Source organism: Centrocercus urophasianus, unplaced genomic scaffold (genome assembly GCF_019232065.1).
Source record: "Centrocercus urophasianus isolate 14NV4802_14NV808 unplaced genomic scaffold, USGS_Curo_1.0 seq_18, whole genome shotgun sequence".
NCBI classification, from domain to species: domain Eukaryota; kingdom Metazoa; phylum Chordata; class Aves; order Galliformes; family Phasianidae; genus Centrocercus; species Centrocercus urophasianus.
The window spans coordinates 7,977,821-7,996,636 of record NW_024884733.1 but is presented as its reverse complement, the minus strand read 5'-3'; the positions used below and the strand labels follow the sequence as shown (position 1 = coordinate 7,996,636).

Genomic DNA, 18,816 nt, shown 5'->3' with positions numbered 1-18,816 from the left:
GCTCCCACAAGCTGCAGCCAGCCGCTGCCCGCCGCTTCTAGCCCAGGAGAGCCGTGAAGGAGTGCTTAGGAACGCGTAGGAGACGCTGTAGCCGCCAAGTGATGTTACAGAGAAAACGCTATTTGTAGTGTGGAAGTTTCAAGTCACGCGCGCGGGGCAGCTGTTGAAGCAGAACGCCACTCGCTTTTTCACGGTGTTTGAACGCTGGGGCTCCCCGCTGTCGGAGCAGCTGTTTGAGATGTCACCGCGCCCACAGCAGCCCACCAACCCAGCGCCGCCAGCAGCGCGCACCGCAGCCCGGCCGGCAGGGGGCGCCGCGCGATAGATGGCATCGGCGCACGCTCGATAGCGGCAGCGTCGCTGCCTCCCGCCCGCTGGCGCGGGGAGCGCGGCTGCGCGCTGGGCCGGGACCCGGAAGCGGCGGAAGCGGTCGCGGGGTGGTGCGGTGCGGGAGCAGCGGCGTTCAGCGGCCGAGCGCGTCCACGGAGCGCCCGGCGTCGCGCTGGTGCGTGGGGCCGCGGCGGCGCGGAGGGGGCGCGCCGGAGGGCGAGGGAGGGCGCGGCCATTTTGTGCCTTGCTCGGCGGGCTGGGAGAGCCGGTGAGGGGGGCGGGCCCGAAGCGCCCTCTTTGCTCCCGGGCGCGGTGCCTTAGGGCCCCGTCGCCGTCCTTCGGGCGAGGAACCTCGGCCCGAACCGGGGCTTCGCTGCGGGTTTGCCGGAGGGGAACAAAGGCGGCGGGCCGGGTGGGGCCGGGCGAGGCGGGGAGCGGCCTGGCGTTGGCGGTGACAGGCGCGGGGACGGGGCCGCGCCCGGCGGGACGGTGTTGGAGGCTGCACTCCGTGCGGGGCTGTAATAATAATAGCGCACTTGGTGCGGTAAGAATAGCGCGCTGCCGTCGCGCAGTATTTCACGGGCTATAAGCGTCTGCGAGGCTGCGAGCTGGCCGCGTCTCCTCCCGCTTCTAATAATAGGCGGCAGCAGCGCGCTCGCTCGGAGCCGTGCGGTGTGGCGGCCTGCAGTGGGATGGGGCCGTCCGGGCTCCGAAAGTGCTTCAAGTGCATTTAGAGCTGAGTGCGGTGTGGAGGGTCTGAACCTGAAGGGAGTTATAGCTGAGTGCCAAATGTTGTTGTTGTAATTCTTTTGCAGATTATGAAATTGCTGTTAGGAATTTTCTCGAGGAGGTCTGGCGTGGAAGCAAGTCTCCAGGGGAATTCTTTGTCAGTCACCTATGAAGCTCCTGGTTTTAAAGTTGTGCTTCTGCAATGAAGAAAAGGAGACGGCTCGCTGCAAATGTAAACGAAAAGGTTCGCCTCGGCCATGAGAAAGTTGCTTCAGATCAGATTCTTGTAGTAGACTGTGCCCAGGAAATTGTCTCCAAGTCTGCAGAAACAGCTCCTGCAGATCAGCTTGAATCTGCCCCAGAACTTTCACCCTCGTCAGAACAAAGGAAGCTCCTAAGCTCCTTACAGTACAACAAAAACCTGCTCAAGTACCTAAATGACGATAGACAGAAGCGTCCGTCATTTTGTGATTTGCTCATAATCGTAGAAGGAAAAGAATTTAGTGCTCACAAAGTTGTAGTGGCTGTTGGGAGTAGTTATTTTCACGCCTGCTTAAGCAAAAATCCAAGCACTGACGTCGTCACGTTAGATCACGTAACTCATTCTGTCTTTCAGCATTTGTTGGAGTTTCTGTACACCTCTGAGTTCTTTGTATATAAAAATGAAATTCCGCTGGTTCTGGAAGCGGCAAAATTTTTAGATATTATCGATGCAGTGAAGTTGCTGAATAACGAGAGTGTTTCTAGCATACAGTCCGATGTGGTAACTGACACACCTACACCTGTAGAAACGCTAACCGAGCTGACTGGTAAACTGTTGAATAGTCATCAGTGCACTTTCTGTGGTCGAAGTTTCTGTTACAAGAAGTCTTTGGAAAATCATTTGGCTAAAGCCCACAGATCCCTTTCACTGGAGAGAAAACATGGGCTAAAAATGGTTGAGAAAGCAGGCTTTTCCACTCGACGGTCCACGAGAAACCGTAAGTGTCCGGTTAAATTTGATGATAGCGATAGTGAAAGTGATGATGCATCTGACAGCAATTTGGAAAAAGTCAGTTCTGACAAGGAAACATCTGATAGAAGTGAATTTGAAGACAGTGGAAGTGAATGCAATGCTGATGAAGAAGGACAGGAGGAAGAAATGTCAGGTGAAGATTCAGACACTGAAGAGCAAAGTGAAAAAGAACATGATACTGAGGAGGGTTCCGAGGTAGCTGATTCTGTGGGAAGTATTCCTGAAGGCTTAGCTCCGGTCATCGTTCAGAGCAGTAACAAAAAACTGCTGCAGTGTCCCAAGTGTGACAAAAAGTTTGATCGAATAGGTAAGAACATGCAAGTTGGGTAGCTCTCTTTCCATTATTCCATGTGGGAATGCTAATTGTACAGGGGATAAACAGAGCTGTTTCACAGGGGGTGAAGATCAGAAGTTCTGGGTGACACCCTTTAGATCACAGTAAGTGGGAAAAGGACCGTTCCTCCTAGCAGCAGGACTTTTTTTCTTATAATAGCCTCGTTGTTTCTTTCATCATTTTGAAAGTTTATACAACGGGAGGTTTGTGGTGTGTGTTAGTTCCTACTTAGAGCAGTGTGTTTAGCTTGCTCTTGTTCTAAAAGTTGTTCGATACAACTCTTAGAACTGATTTGTTGTCCTGATCTGTTTATTTTCTTTGTAATTGACTATAGCATAAAAAAACATACTTGTGAATTATTTTGACTCTTCTGTGCAACTTGTCATTTTGAAAGTACTTTGGTTAGTTGAGTTTATAAACAGTTGTGTCTTTAGTGTTATCCACATTTTATAGAGGGGATACTGCAACTGAGGTGAAATTAATTTCCCAAATCCAAAGTTACGTAATAATAGCTGTTCAGTATTAGAACATCAAGACTTAACCTGTACTTCAAATGCCATGTCTTAAAATTAAAGGAAATCAGGAAAATTTCTTGAGATGACATGTTTTCTTTAAATACTCAGAAGCTATTGTGCAGAAATAAATGGCTTGTGAAGATGTAGTGTTGTGTGTTTTGAATTTTCGTGCATTGGAGGCTCTTTCTGCCCTTTCGTGACTAAAAATTCTAGGTTTTCTGCTCAAAAAAAAAAAAAAAAAAAGAGAAATAACATTAACTCAAGGGATATATGCAGTATTTCTTTGTAAGCTTGTATTTCCACAGGTTTTATTATTTGAAAATATCTTTTTTAAAAATACCAGTTTGCTGGTAAGGTGTTTCTTGTTCTGAAAAGGCACTTCACAGTCAGTGTAATGAAAGTACTGAGTATGTCTGGTGCTTGGGGAGTAGAGTAGGCTGTAGGGTTGAACTGGTGGGATTCAAAATTCTTGCACGTGTTTAACAGTAATACAGAGCAATTGTATTTTTACTCTTAGTTTTACAAATAGCTATGATGGAAGTGTACGGAGGAACCTTGCATGAAATCCATAAGTGATCATCGTGCAGCTTTCAGTGGCGTAAACCAATAGAAATCTGTAGATGTGTGTGGAGGTACCTAGACCTTGACTGAATTATTCTAGAATTTAGAATCAACCCCCAAGCTTTTGTACTGTACATGATACCTCTTCTATTTATGCTAATAAATATATTTTTTTTTTCTGTTGTTATGTAGGCAAATATGAGAGCCATACTCGTGTACACACAGGTGAGAAGCCTTTTGAGTGTGATATATGTCATCAGCGCTATTCAACGAAGTCCAACCTGACGGTGCACAGAAAGAAACACTCTAGTGATACAGACTTTCATAAAAAGGAGCACAAGTGTCCCTACTGCAATAAGCTGCATGCAAGCAAGAAGACGTTAGCAAAACACGTGAAGAGGCAAGTATGAGCTAATTTGACACATGTTTCTGAGGAATTGTTTGTGCAAACAGCATTTTTTTGCTTTATTTATATAATTGATTCTAAGTATCTTTTCAAAGGCCCTAGGGATTAGCAATGTCAAACTAACTTGCCACGTAGACTGCATGAGAACTGGTTAAATAGCAGTTCCACAGCAGTTCTGTAACTATTACAGTACCATAGGTTTTTAGGTAAGTATTAGAATGCTCAGATTAGCTATTAGAGTCAGTCAGAACACAAGTCTTCATAATTATCTGTTTGGTTTTTTTTTTTAATTTGAAGGAAGGATGAAAGGCCATTGATTTTATATGTTGATACTGTACTGTTGGTGATAATAGGTGGATAAACAATTTCTCCCCAAATTCTTTTAGATTAATAAATTGTTTATGACAAGTCTAATTAAAGGTGTTCATATTTATGTATCACTTTTTTCTCTTTCTTTGTAAATATCCACAAAGTGTTCTAGTTTAGATGTCCTTTGTATCACCAATTGTCCTATGAGATTCTAAAGGAGTCTACGGCCAGCACTGTTTTCAAGATACTTGTGCTTTTAGAGCTGCTTAATTATGATTGTCCTGTTCTGCTGTTTGGTCAACTTTTATGGCATACAGAGTTTAGGAATTGATATTTAGTACTTGGGTGATCTTCATCTTACAAAGTTAAGAATGCTTTCTGCTGCTGTCCTTTCCCTAGGTTTCATCCAGAGAATGTGCAAGAATTTCTTTCTATTAAAAAGACTAAGAGTGAAGGTTGGAAATGCGATGTAAGTAGTACTGTAGTTTTTTCCTGTAGGTACTAAGCTGTTTTGTGACCTGAATGCTGAAGTGAAAATAAGGTACATGTTTCTCTGAAATTTCAGCAAGCTTTATAAGTATAAGCTTCTTCCTTATGTGTGGATTTAAAGGCTGAATTTTGTTCTTTGTGTTCAGTTTGTGTCTAAATAGAGCACCAAGCTGAATTCTAAAATAGTTTGAAGGGCCTGTTTTTTCATGTGATTAGCTATTACTTTTATGAAGTGCATCAATTTGCGGATGATTAAACTTGAGAGTTATGAATACTTAAACAATGGAGTATTTGTTCTTCTGTTAATTACACACTTCAAGCACTGACCTTAAAGTATATGTTTTAGGAATGCTTTGAAGGTGTACGTTAAGTATGAGATGTTTTTTCATTTAGCTGCACATGCATGTCAAGAGAATTGTAAATTTGTGTGAAATCTATTTCTAGATTTAAAATCATAGGATACTTTCCATCATTTTCTGCAAAAGTGTGTGTATGTGAAATGATATCTACTGTAAAAAGGAAAGTGCAGAATTTCCATTCATTTTCTATCTGCTGCAGATAACGTTTTAAGGTTTTAAATGTGGTTTTCTGTATTTAAGGTAATCAGTATGCGTTCATTTTTGGTCAGGACAGTTGTTTTTGTCCAGCTAGCTGCTGTAAGCATCTGTATGTCTAATACTAGGTGCTGTAACACGATATAATTACTAGTCTTGCTTTGTTTATGAACTTTGGCTTATAAACATACTGGAGAAGGTTGGGAGATGTTAGCTGTAAGGATGAGTAGTGTTCATTCTGCTAGTGACTGCAGCATGGTTGGAGGTATTGCATGGCTGCCTGAGGGTGTGCTCTTCCAGACGAAGTTATGTTGTATGAACATATTACAGATTCCATTTGCTCCTAAATAAGAAACGTTTTAAGAGCAGGAATTAATCGTACAACTGGGTACAGGGAGATGACTGCCTATCTCTGCTCTGCCCTCGTGAGCCCCCATCTGGAGTACTGTGTCAAGGTCTGAGGCCCCCAGTGCAGGAAAGACGTGGCGCTATTGGATAGTGTCCAGCGGAGGGCCACGGAGATGATCAGAGGGCTGGAGCACTTCTCCTGCAAATGACAGGCTGAGGGAGCTGGGTTTGTTCAGCCTGGAGAAGAGAATGCTGTGAGAGATCTCACTGCTGCATTCTAGTATTTACAAGGGGATCATAGAAAGGAGGGAAATAAACTTTTTACTAGGGTAGTCAGTGATAGGATAAGGGGGAATGGTTTCAAGCTCAGGGAGGGAAGGTTCAGATTAGATGTTGGGGAAGTTCTTTACTGTGGGAGTGGTGAGGTGCTGGAACAGGCTGCCCAGAGAGGCTGTGGATGCCCCATCCCTGGAGGTGTTCAAGGCCAGGTTGGATGGGGCCCAGGGCAGCCTGGTCTTGCACCAGATCTGGACATTGGTGGACCTGCCTGCGGCAGGGGATTGAAACTTAATGATCCTCGGGATGCCTTAGAACCCAAACCGTTCTATAATTCTATTCTATGATTCTGTGAGTTTTACTTTAATAACAGCTAATAATTCTTACTCCTTTAGGCTTTGATTATTTTAAAGTTGCGTATATTCTGTGTCTCTAATGCATGTTTTGAGGTTATATTTTTCTGTTGGGATTTGTGTTCTCTCTTTAAAAACATGCTATCAGATAATTTCCCAGTCGAAATAGGGAACAGGTATGACACTAGTTCTACAGTGGCTTATGCTGCAGAAGAAGCTTTTATCACTGTCCCACATAGGTGTGTGTTTTATTGTCTGAAAACAAACGAAAACTGTTTGTTTTGTGTATATATATATATATATATATATATATATATATATATATATAATTTTTTTTTTAGTAGAGTTGATTTCTTTTCAGGAAAAAGAGTGCTAAACATTAGAGTTGGTAGAAAGAGGGGAGGGCTGAGTGTGTGGCTGTTTACAGGATACCAATATGTTAGTTTGATTTCATTTGATCTATGTCCTAATTTGCATAGCGTAATATATTAGGATTTATGTAGACTCAGGTTTTTCTCTGCAGAGAGCAGGTGGAGTAAACTGTTAAAAGTTGATAAATAAGGAAAAATCCTGATGATAGTGGAAGAATTTTTGATAAAATATATTATCGTTTTAGATTTGTAAGAAGTCCTTCACTCGCAGACCTCATTTAGAAGAGCATATGATCCTTCACTCTCAGGATAAACCATTTAAGTGTACCTACTGCGAAGAGCACTTTAAATCCCGATTTGCAAGACTGAAACATCAAGAAAAATTCCATCTCGGTATAGAAACCTCCTTCTGACATGTAAACAATAGATTTAAAGTAAAACTTCCTCCACCACTGTATGTCCTGATCAGTTTGGTTTCTAATTCATCCACCCCTTTCTTTTCCAATTCCTTCTCTTTTGGATTTTATTTTTTTAACTTTCTGTTCAGCTGTCTTTTTGAGATGTTGTATTGTATCTACATCATTTCTATTGGGGGGGAGGATTAAGTTTTCTTCTGTGTTTTAAGAGCGTTTTGTTTATATTGGTTCTCGGCTGCTGAGTCAGATTCTCTCTGAAGTTTTCCAGAGACCTTCTTCTTACTACCAGATATTTACATCAGCTAGGAACTAGGGAATACATGGTGATAGCAATGGGAATTTGGGTTTTGGAGCAGTTAAAGTGAGCTTGAATGTTTTGACTAATCATTCTAATTTTTGCTTTACAGTCATGATACTTTCAAAATAACTGGTATTAGGAATAAAGGGGTAATTCAAGGAAGTTTAATTAAACTGCACTGACTGTGCTAAACATCAGTCAATTCATTAAAGAATTTTTTTCTTTGATTTGTAAATTGATCAGGGTTTTTACGAATCACTAATGTGTGTATCTTGTTTGGTTTAACTGACAGATAACAATACTGTGTGTGTCTGTTTACCATTAGGGCCTTTTCCCTGTGACATTTGTGGGCGACAGTTTAATGATACAGGAAATCTGAAACGCCACATAGAATGTACTCACGGAGGAAAGAGAAAATGGACATGTTTCATCTGTGGGAAATCTGTTAGGGAACGGTAAGGAAGTGCATGACATTACAGAAATACGCAGCGTAAGTTCTGGCTTTGACTTTTTAATGTAAAGGAAGCCATGTCAGAGGGCTAGTAGGTCAAAACTCAGTGTAAGAGGCACAGGTAACACGATTTACTGATGACCAGTGACAACTGTGCGTAATGTAGTTATGAAGCAGAATTTTATTAAAGATGTTTTACCTGTCACCCACTTCAGTTAGGGATCCTGTATTTGCCAGAACATCTTGCATTTGTTTGGGAAGAGTTTTCTGCCATAGATCTCTTGGTAAATGCAGTGATGAGGACAGGAAGGCAATGAGCACTGGTGAGAGTGGCTGAGAAGGAATTGGACTTCTGCAAAGAGTTTCAAGGAAGATGGAATAATAAACTGCAAAACCTTTGCTACTGTTTCAATGGAGAAGAATGTTGTTAGTTTGGCTGTTTGGCAACACTAAAGTCCCAAACGTTGACTAATAAGTTCTATTTTTGTTCACATGTATAAGTAGCATGTAGTAGCAAATGCCATAAACTTTTAAATGCAGCGCAGTCCCTCAGTGCCTTGTTTCCACTTGGAAACCATCGAAATTAAACATGCATTTCTGTTCCAGGTATATGAATTTAAAAATGTAAGTTTTCATTAGTCATTATCATTGCTTCAGTGCAGGTATTAATCAGTGCAGTTTTCTATGAAAGGATGTCATCTTCAAACGTTTCCAAATAGTGACTTATTTGGGTTCTGAAATCAGTCAGCTGGTGTTTTTTTCATTTGAAAAAAGCGAGCTTCATGTCAGTGAATAAGATTCCAGTGAGTTTTCCATAGAGAATATCTGTTGAAAAGATCGAAGTTTATCTATGCTGGAGCCTGTTTTCTTGATTTATTTTCTTAATGTCTGATAAAGTTGTCTGGAATAATTACAAGAAGAATGTTTGTCCCTAACAGATTTTTGTGATGGTGTGTGTTATCTAGTACTTTAATCAGTAGGGTATACACATGTTAAAAAATTCTAATGCAATAATGAAACAGTGAACAAACTGTGAAAGACAGTCTTACAATTCTGTGAAGTTCAATTTGAACTGCAAGAGTTTGGTTTTTTTTTTAAAAAAAAAAAGTCAATATATATTTATACATTTCAAGTTTCATTTAAGTTATGCAATGCAGTTGAATATTGAAACATTACTGCTTTAATTAGAAATAACTTTTTTGTGTAAAATGTAGAATATCCTAGACTAATAACATTTTTAGTAGGAACTGTAATAGATGGAAGAATTTTCTTTTTTGTTTAATTCATACACGTACCAGTTCTGTATACTGAATTTTATTTTTCAATTCCTTTGCTGAAGAAGGATTGCTACTGGCATGCACTTGTAGTTCTTTGCTCTTTGCAAAGGCAATAGTAAAATAAACCTGCAAACATATGTACTTACCTATATACACAGAGTAACTCTGTACGTTTAAACAAGTGCTGTGAAGAATTAAGTTAATAGATTTCCATGATCTGGATGTCCTTCCATTTTGATAATAAAGCTTAGAGATACATAGTGACATATTACTTAGAAGATACTGTCAGAATTGATGTTTTTTTCAAAGTATGTTGCCCAAGCATATGCTGGGATGATGTTTTGTTTCTGTGGTGATATTGTGTCCAAACTCAGCTGCTTCAGCAAACTGTAGAGGTCTGGGATACTATCTTTGGATGTATGCGTGTATGTATTTGCATAAATTGAGACAGTTATTTGGGTATGTTTTGATCTATCCGAACTAAACTGAGAAAATGAAGACCTATTTTACTTCAAAGTGGCAGTGACATTGCTTAAAATTGAATTCCACTGCCTTTTTAAAACAGAACAACTTTGAAAGAGCATCTGAGAATTCACAGTGGAGAGAAGCCTCATCTTTGCAGTATTTGTGGGCAGAGTTTTCGTCATGGAAGCTCTTACAGGTACAGATTTTTATCAGATACATTGCTGAAGTGTCTAATCTGGTGATTTATTCACTTTGTCAGCATAATAATTTATACCGTGTTCTGATGTATTCTAAGAGCATTAGTACATGCTTTAATTGTGCTTAAATTTGGAGTGTGCATTAATAATATGTGAGAAATCATTCATTTTTTAAAATACAAAACATCTGAGTGGTTTCAGCACAGAATCCCATATGAATTTTGCATTAAAGTTGAGTACTGTGCATTTGTGAAAACACTTGAATCTTTGTTAATCGGAGAGAAATTAAGTGGAGGACTGAAATGTTGTGTTAATTAATTTTGAATGTGAGACTTGAGCTCTGTCCTCTGTTGCTTTTTCAGAGTCATTAAGAATATTTCAACTAAATGTTATTTCCTGGTATTTGCGAGAAGCTTTAAAAAATGAATTTTCGGATAATTCTGCATTGAAGTAGCAGGACGGATTATATTAACAAAGTTGTGTTTGGTGGCCGTATGACTATAAGTTTCTTAATTTTGAGCAGCGACGTGAAAGTAAATTTGTCTCCGTTGTAATACAGACTTCACCTAAGAGTCCATCACGATGACAAGAGATATGAATGTGAAGAATGTGGGAAAACATTTATTCGGCATGACCATCTGACAAAACACAAAAAAATACACTCAGGTAGGCATGTGCTTTGAAGATAGTCTCAGAAACAGCTACTTTCAACTGAACGTATTACAGATTCTCTTCAGTGTAAATCTATGTGGTGGTTTTGACCAAGTGCCTTTAAGGTCTGCTTCAGTAGGGTTAACCTTACGTGTTCTCCAAGTTTATATGCTAAATGTTTCCTCCATGTTAACCTAGAAAGCCAAGGGACAGTCAAAAACATGTAACACCGAATTGCTTTAAACTATAATAATAATAAAAAAAGCAAAAGTGAAAAAGGAGGATTTTTTTTTTTAATGAGTTCAGATTTCTTTTTTTTAATAGCAATTTTGTGAAACTTTAATACCACAACAAAGAAGCTGTCACAGTCTCTATCATAGTTTGAACGCTGATCACTTTAATGTAAAAGCATCCAAGAGGTGTTTCTAAAGTTCTCTGTTGTGGAGAAGGAGGAAGAAAGGAAAGTGGTGGTTGTCAACCCTGAGAACGGCCAGAAAGAGATTATCTGAAGGAAGAAATAGAAATAAAAATAAAAATATCTCCCAAGTGTATTAAGTCAGGAAATGTTACAGAATGTATAGGCAGAGCAAAAATTCACTAGGCACTTTCTTAAAATGGAGTCCAAAGGGAACATGGCCTTCTACTAGGCAAAATAATTCATAGGCAGCATGAAAATATGAAAGTGATCAGAGTCCAAGCTTCCTGAGCCTTTTCTTTGAAGGACGGCTTCTTTTTTAGTGTTCAAAATCATAATGTTTGCTATAAAATAAAGAAATCTTTTTTGAAAACTCGAGTACAAAAAAAAAAAATCCTCTTTTCTACTCTATTTGCTTTTTCCCCCTCTAGAAAGTTACATTCTTTGACTGTCCACACTCCTCCTACTTACATGAGAAGAAACATTCTGCCACTATTTGGAAGATCTCAAGATGACTAAAAAGAATCAAGATTCTTTTAAGCAGCAGAATAAAAGAAAAAGGTAACTATGTAAATCAGGATAATAAGATAAATGCTGTGAAGCAATTCTAAGTTCTGAAAATTAGCGGCTGAAAATATGTTTAAATAAGCTTTTGTAGCTTCTGAGGTATTGAATATACTACATTTCCAACTGTAAAGAAGAGAGTAGATTCCTAGTCATTCGTTCGTACGTCTTGTACAGTGAGGTGAAGTGTCCCTTAACTCATGAAAATGAATTTGTATGTAGGAATGAGGGTATGGTCAGTTATACTCACAAACAAGAAATGGTAAAAATCTTTGCTCTGATAGAAATATCCTACTTTTTGAACTTTGTTCTTTGGTAACAGATAATCCTTTGGTATAAAAATCAAGGAAGGTATGGAAGAGTTTGATGTGGATCTAGTCTATTTGTTACAACTATAACTCTTGGACAGTCAGTAAGTTCCAGAAGGTTTAACCAAAATGTATTGAACTTTGCCTTTAAAGGTGAAAAAGCACACCAGTGTGAAGAATGTGGGAAATGTTTTGGCCGTAGAGATCACCTCACTGTTCATTATAAAAGCGTTCATCTAGGAGAAAAAGTTTGGCAGAAGTAAGTGTTGGCAATTCTAATAACTGCATAAACGCTTCTGCAACATAACTGGTTTTGTTAAGACTTGCATGTTTGTGCAGAACTGTAGTTATCTATGTGTCTGTTATGGCCATTACCTTTGTCCTTGGTAAAGATACCAGTATAGTTTGAAATGGATGTCAGAAAATTGCCTTTGCAATTGAAGTGAGTCCTTTTCTTTGTAGTGTAATGAAGTGTTAAAAAAATAAATAAATAAATAAATAAAATTTTAAAAATCAAACTATAATTCCATAGAAATGTATCAGATAATTGTTGTTTTGGTGTTGTTCTAAATTCTAAATGAGTGGTTTGTTGTAATATTTCTCACTATCATTACATACTAATTAAGAGTGAATTATTAGACATCTTTAAGCACTGTGATAACTTCCACTCTGACCTATCTAAGAAGCTGGAAGTAGACTGTTGATTCTGAAAGGAGGTAAATACTTTGAAAACCTACATATTTCTATACATTTAAAATGCAGCAGGGTTTTTAAATTATTATTGAGTTCCAAAAATGAGCTTTTCAGAGATGTCCAAGTAAACAGAAGTTATTTGTTTTTCAAATAATGTATTTCAACTGCTTGTACTCAGCAGTGTGTGGAAGCCTTTATGTCTATGTTGGAAGCACACTAAATTGTCCTATCATTCTATGCTTTTTTTGTGAGGAGTTTTTTGGTCTTTTTTTGTTTTTCTTGGTAGCCTGTAGGCTGAACCATTCCTAATAATTAATTTATGGCATAATTGTACCAGAGTGAAAGCCTCGAGTGGGTTTAGTCAAAAATGGTACTGAAGGACGTATTTGGGAAAAGGAAAAAAGTTTTAGTAGTCTTTGCTCCTTGAATGTTAGTTGTCAATCCCAGGAGAGAATATGAGTTTTAGTTTGGGAGAGCTAATTGGCTTTACTGTCACTCAGGTGATGAAAAATATGAATGTAACATAATATGAATGTAAGGAAGTTTGGAAACCTGGATTTCCATCTGTTTTGCAGTTAAAGACTTCAGAAAGGACTGTGCACATAGTTTTTTCCAGAACTACTAACAGTAAAGCTATCTAACATGAAATATATATTTTTCTTTAAAGATATAAAGCAACGTTTCACCAATGTGAAGTCTGTAAGAAAGTTTTTAAAGGAAAATCAAGTTTGGAAATGCATTTTAGGACACATTCAGGTAAAAAACAAAAATGCATGGGAACTTATTTTTGTACTTCAAAATTAATGGTATTGCTTTAACTTACTACAGTTGTTAAGCATTCAGAGTAAGAGTAGCAGAATGCTGCCGCACTTATTCTTCATCATATGTGTTGGCTCTTTCTGAGTACTGCCTTCTGAATACGTGTAACTTGAAATATTGAGAATTCTCAGCACAGGTTTGTGGTATGTCTCCACACCCAGACTGCCTGATCAGTTTAGAGGTACAGAGAATACTGTGTTTCTACTGGTAATCTGAACAAGGATCTGAAATCCGTTTGTGGAAGGGTTTATGTCTTCAGAGAAAGTCATCGTCCTTTCAAAATGTGAAGTATAAACTAAGCTTATTTAGTAGTGGTGCTATAACTGTTGAAAGACAGGTTTTTTGGCTTGTTCTATTTTTTCTTTTGTAGTTTGCTTTATATTCGGATTGTTTTTATGACAGAAATCCCAAATATTGGGAGAAGGGTTTGTCAGTATAACTTCCAAACTTTCAAGGGCTCCCTTGATTTCTGAATTGTTGAAATATGCTCTTTGTTTTCAGCACGCTCATTTTATGCTGGGTTCCTATGCTACGTACAGCTCATCTATTTATGTATAAGGTGGAGTTATTCAGAGTCAATTATCTTTACATCTTTTCTTTGCTTCTTTGTAGGTGAGAAACCATACAAATGTCAAATCTGTAATCAGTCTTTTAGAATTAAGAAGACGTTAACAAAGCACATGGTTATTCATTCAGATGCTCGACCATTTAATTGCCAACACTGCAATGCAACATTTAAGCGAAAAGACAAGCTGAAATACCATATTGACCACGTTCACGGAACAAAGGCAGCAGAAGAGGCACTGACATCTTCAGAAGAAAAACTAGTCTCTTTGCCAGTACAGTACACTTCCGATGACAAAGTTTATCAAACTGAGGCTAAACAGTATGTGGAACAGTCCAAAACATATCAGTCGGAAGCCAAAACTTTGTTACAGAATGTATCTACAGAAGTATGTGTGCCAGTGACTCTGGTACCGGTTCAGATGCCTGATCCTCAAGCTGATCTAGTACAGCATACTACTCAGTCACATGGCATTCTTCCTCCACAGCATGAGCAGGCAGATTATCAGCGTGCGACAGATCTGTCATTTCTAGAGAAATATACTCTTACTCCACAGCCTGCAAATATTGTTCATCCTGTAAGACCTGAGCAAATGTTGGATCCTAGAGACCAGTCATATCTTGGAACTTTACTGGGGCTGGATACAGCTCCTACTGTACAGAACATTTCAAACAATGAACATTCGTGATCAGAGCATAACATTCCACCTAATTTACTAAGCCATTAGCCAACAGGAGGCTGATATGGCAATTAAGATTTATATTTTGTATTTTATTTGGACTCGTGAGTCTTCTGCATAGTTTTTGGAAAAACAGGTTTGTTTACATGATATTTGAACATTTAGGCACACTGATGTATACAGAGAGTGTTTCTTGTGATTTTAAGAGTTTATAAAATATTATAGATGGTCTTTTAAAAATTATGCTCTGAAATATCTTTTAAGGATAGTTGCTGAGAAAATGTAATTATGTACCTGCCTATTAATTTAAATTTTTTTTTTTTTGCCTTTCAGCATCTCACTGAGTTAAAGTTATAAGTGTAATAGAAAGCATACTGGAAGAAAAAGGATTGTATCAAATTCATTAGAAATGGTAAGCGTAGGCAGTAATACAAAACACAAACTTCAAATTATGTTTCACGTGTAAATTAAAATTGAATCCTCAGGCATCTTTGGAGACTTTTTAAATTTCTAAAGACTCTGCAGCCTTTAAGTTAATGGAGGGAGCTAGATAATTCTGGAAAGTGATTTAGATATTTCAAGAACACAAAACATGGAACTGTAAAGAACACCAGAAGTATAATTAGGCTACCTACATTTGGTCTGTTACTTGTTCCTTGGTCTTAATATTGACTTATGTATGAAGATTTAGACAATACTTTTGTCTAATTTTCTGCCGTTAGCACTATGCAATTTTAGTATACATTTTTCTTTTTCAGTCATGTTTGTTTTCTAAAGTGTGTCCCACACTCTTAAGTTTGAAAGAAATGTCATGTAGCCAATAGACAGTCATAAAGAACTGGCATGACTTATCCTTGTTAGAGCATCAGTTGTACCAGGATCCCCCATGTTCATTTTCAAATTATCTGTGATGAAGAAGTTTAAAGACAGTTATTTCCAGTACAGCACTCAATTGTTTTCTTTAAAAAAGAGATAATCACTAATCATAAATCTTTTGTGAGTTGCTAGTGATTTTTTTTCCACTGTCTTGTGTTGTTTATAAAGCAAAATCAAGCTCTAGAGAGTATGCTATTTCTTCAGTTATTTTTAGCTTTTTCTTTACTAGAAGTAAGGTTAAAAAAAAAAAACCTATTTTTAACTATAAAGTCTAGTGTAATTTACCGTGAAATCTAGTATAATTTAATCTAGTGTAATTTAAGATCATTAAGCTTTCTATTTTAAGCCTAATTTAAGTCTTTCTTCTTTGTTTGTATTGTGAAAATTATGCCAAAGAAGATATTGGATATCATTTTATAACCTTCATTATTGCTCACAAGAATTACAGTCTAAGGTAAATTTTTCCCCAGCCTCCCCAGTAATCTGCTATTATTAAATTATTATATTAAAGTATCTTTAAAGTGGGTAACTGGATCTATATGAATTATTGTAACTGTTGGATTTTTCCAGTGACCTGAACACAACCAGTCTGTGTTGAAAAGCTCTTCTATCATCCCTTTTCTGTAAACTGTAAACACTGAACCTTTCAAGTCCTATTTAAATACTTTGGTGTGAGATTATTGTAGTTCCCATTTACTTCAGTGTTGAGCAGTTTGCAGGAGAGGGGCCAGAGCTGCCTGAATGTTCATACTTTGAAGCTTGTGCCCTATCGGATTCTTAACACACCAAAGATTTCTGTTAGCTGTTAAGTAGTGGCAGAGTTATAGTATTTTAAGTGTTACCGATACTTAAATAGGACTTAGCCAAAGAAGCACAATAAAAGTCCTAAACTTTAAAAAGTTCAGTTTTTGAAACAGGACTATGTATGTTTAACTGTTCTATGTTTGTATCTCTGAAGTAAAATGTGGAGCTGTGCTCTGGGAATGTTCAGACTGACGTGCTGTAAATATATCTGGTAAGAATCGAAATACTGGCAAATATACAGCAATAATGAGGCCTTTGAATGCCACTTTCTGAAAGGACACTATCAAGTACTATACTTCCTGCTTTCTAACTCCACCTTTATCTCCTTTCCTAAACAAATCATTTTTCATCTTTACACTCCATGACTTGGAAACTACTGTTTTATCTGTAGTTTTCAAGTTTACATGTATATGTCATATTACCATGTGTTGTGCAACATGAGTTCCATCATTTGTAATTGTACGATTAAAAGTAAACTGACATCAGTGGGGTCAGTGCAGTTCTCATAGTTAGAAGCCTGTTTATTATTTCTTGTCTCTTCTGGCCTACTATAGAAGTAGGTATGTAGGATTTTGATAAAACTGACTTAAAATTGGTTGGTAACTAATTTGTTTTCTTTTGAAGTCCAGTTCTTTTGCAAGGTGTTCCAGTAAAATATTAAAAGAGAATTTAGAGCACGTTTACTTGATAATGTCCTTTTAATTTGTTTTGTTTTTTGGTGATTGTGCCTTTTACGTATATTCTGATAATGGCTTTTTTCTGTAATTAGTTGATTATTCAGAAGGAGTTAAGGTCAATATCTTCTGAAGGGCTTCATGTTTTTGGATGCCCAACAAGGAACAGATTATAAAAATGACTTTTCAGGAAAAAACGAGCTCTGTCTTCACTGTTTGGATGGCCAGAAATACTAGTCATTCCTGGAAAAGAAAAAACAACACAATATACTAGTTCTTTGACATTCTTTTGTTTGCAGATAATCAGACTAGTTAATGTTTTAACCTGCTGGTCAGGCTGATTGTTGCCAGTTGACAGTGAATAAAAATAGGAAATATTACATTGTTTTTATTTTTAATATCATTAGCTGCAACTCTTACGGCTTTACATCTATTCATGTATAAGCTGTGTAAATTATCATGGACTGGTACTTCATGTGGTGGATGGAAGTAGCTGACCTCTAATGGCAGATGGTTCCTTTTGTTCTGGAGTTGAAGGACAGAGCTCTGAACTTCACATCTGTGTGGGTCAAAACTCCTTAGGTATGTCGTACCTCCATTTTAATACGTGTGTGTACTCTTAACAGTGGTCATATCCTATTAACCCGGAGAGCATTTTTACAATACAAGCTGTGTTGTATCTGACAGTAATTGATTCAGTTCACTGTTAATTGCCAAAGAAGGAAGCAGGTCTCTCAAAATGTCTAAAGAATGATGAGTGGCACATTGAAAGATGTTGGTCTTTTCCACGTGCTGACCTTTGGGGAGAGGGATTGGACTCCACAGCGGTGCTCCAAACTCGTACGTAGTTCTGAGAACTTAACTGCACTCATTCTGTAAACACTGAATTATGTGCATTTTGCTAGACAAATTTAGTAATTTTTAGCTGTTGACTGGATTGCTGTCCTTTTCTTAAAGTGGTTTGTCTATTCAGTTTTATTTATTTATATTGAAATTTACTGCTTGAGCACTGACACTTTTCCTACAGAGGTATCGTTGTCATGGCTTGTTTTTGTTTTTTTGAGCATCAGTAATTGTAATGGTGATGATACATCTTCTGTAAGGTTCTGGTTTCCTTAAAATATTTAGTGCTACTTCAGTCCGCATTGTTATTTGGGTAGCTATTTTTAAAGATGGGTCAGGCCAAAACACTACTGCAAAAGATGGACTTGCCGTCATTAAAGAGCTAAACTTATTTTCATAGTAATAAATATGAAAGAGTATTTGGAACGCTGAGGAATGACTCTTCAGTTCAATTAAAAATGGTAATAGTTATATCAGTGTAGGAACTCGCACAAAGCAAAATGACTGAATTTTGAGAAGGTTAATGGTGGCGATTTTTTTTTTTTTGCCCCATGAAAACAATTGCAAAAAATGTTATTTTTTTTTTCCTATGTTGAGCATACACACATACTAGATTGCACTCCACACGTAGTACATTTATCATAGCATATTAGTGCATTGTCCCTTTTTTTTTTTTTTTATTTTATCATCTCACAGTGATTCGGTTGTTTCATCATATGCATCAAAGAAGAAACTTGCAGAACATAGTGCAGGGCAGTCACTGTGTTAAGCCCATAGCGATCCTTTGCATAGTTCGTAAGAAATGGTTTGGTATAAAGGGATTTGAAGCATTAAATGACTTTTTTTTTTTTTAATCCCCTGGTTCCATTTTGCTCATATTTAAATGTTGGTTCTTTTATATGAAACAATAAGGTGAAAGAAGCTCAATATTTTGTCACTGGTATATGAAATACTGTGTTTTAAATGTGGTCTGTATAGGTTGGTAATTTAGGTGGAAGTCTTTAAAGTTGTCTTTTTAGGAGAAATTATTTGCTGTAAGGAAAAGTTAGAAAGTGTACTGTAAATGTAGGGGTACTCAGTCCAACGTGTAATTTTGTTTGTTATGGAAAAGTAAAGTTCTTTTGTCTTAACATTGCTCGCTTCACAGGGCTTCTTGCAGTGGTGCTTGCTCTGTTTTGCTTTCTGCCTTTTCACTTTGAGCAGCGTAGGAACACAGTGTGGAAACAACACT

The 18,816-nt window shown here is 37.7% G+C and overlaps 1 protein-coding gene across 9 annotated transcripts; it reads left to right on the top strand.

Moving 5' to 3' along the window:
* The first annotated feature begins 447 nt into the window (after positions 1–447).
* ZBTB41 (zinc finger and BTB domain containing 41) lies at positions 448–18,715 on the top strand. 9 transcript variants are annotated; one of them, XR_006168973.1, is made up of 13 exons: positions 448–505; positions 1,146–2,381; positions 3,677–3,884; positions 4,599–4,668; positions 6,836–6,983; positions 7,630–7,759; positions 9,598–9,693; positions 10,254–10,360; positions 11,786–11,891; positions 12,993–13,081; positions 13,757–14,800; positions 15,664–15,718; positions 16,223–18,715. XR_006168973.1 is itself a non-coding variant. In XM_042819818.1 (11 exons), the coding sequence occupies exons 2-11, from the start codon at positions 1,262–1,264 to the stop codon at positions 14,395–14,397; spliced, it is 2,715 nt and encodes a 904-aa protein (XP_042675752.1). In that variant the 5' UTR covers positions 448–505; positions 1,146–1,261; the 3' UTR covers positions 14,398–18,715. The 9 variants fall into 9 exon arrangements, 1 of the variants encoding a protein (XP_042675752.1); XR_006168974.1 differs by having other exon boundaries at positions 15,661–15,718; XR_006168975.1 differs by having other exon boundaries at positions 13,757–15,718; positions 16,223–16,279; positions 17,150–18,715.
* The last annotated feature ends 101 nt before the right edge of the window (positions 18,716–18,816 follow it).

Excerpts from the sequence above, each read along its gene's own strand:
- ZBTB41 (XM_042819818.1), top strand. The coding sequence starts at position 1,262 with ATGAAGAAAAGGAGACGGCTCGCTGCAAATGTAAACGAAAAGGTTCGC. Across the intron at positions 2,382-3,676 it reads CAAAAAGTTTGATCGAATAG|GCAAATATGAGAGCCATACT; the intron begins GTAAGAACATGC and ends GTTGTTATGTAG. Across the intron at positions 10,361-11,785 it reads ACACAAAAAAATACACTCAG|GTGAAAAAGCACACCAGTGT; the intron begins GTAGGCATGTGC and ends TTGCCTTTAAAG.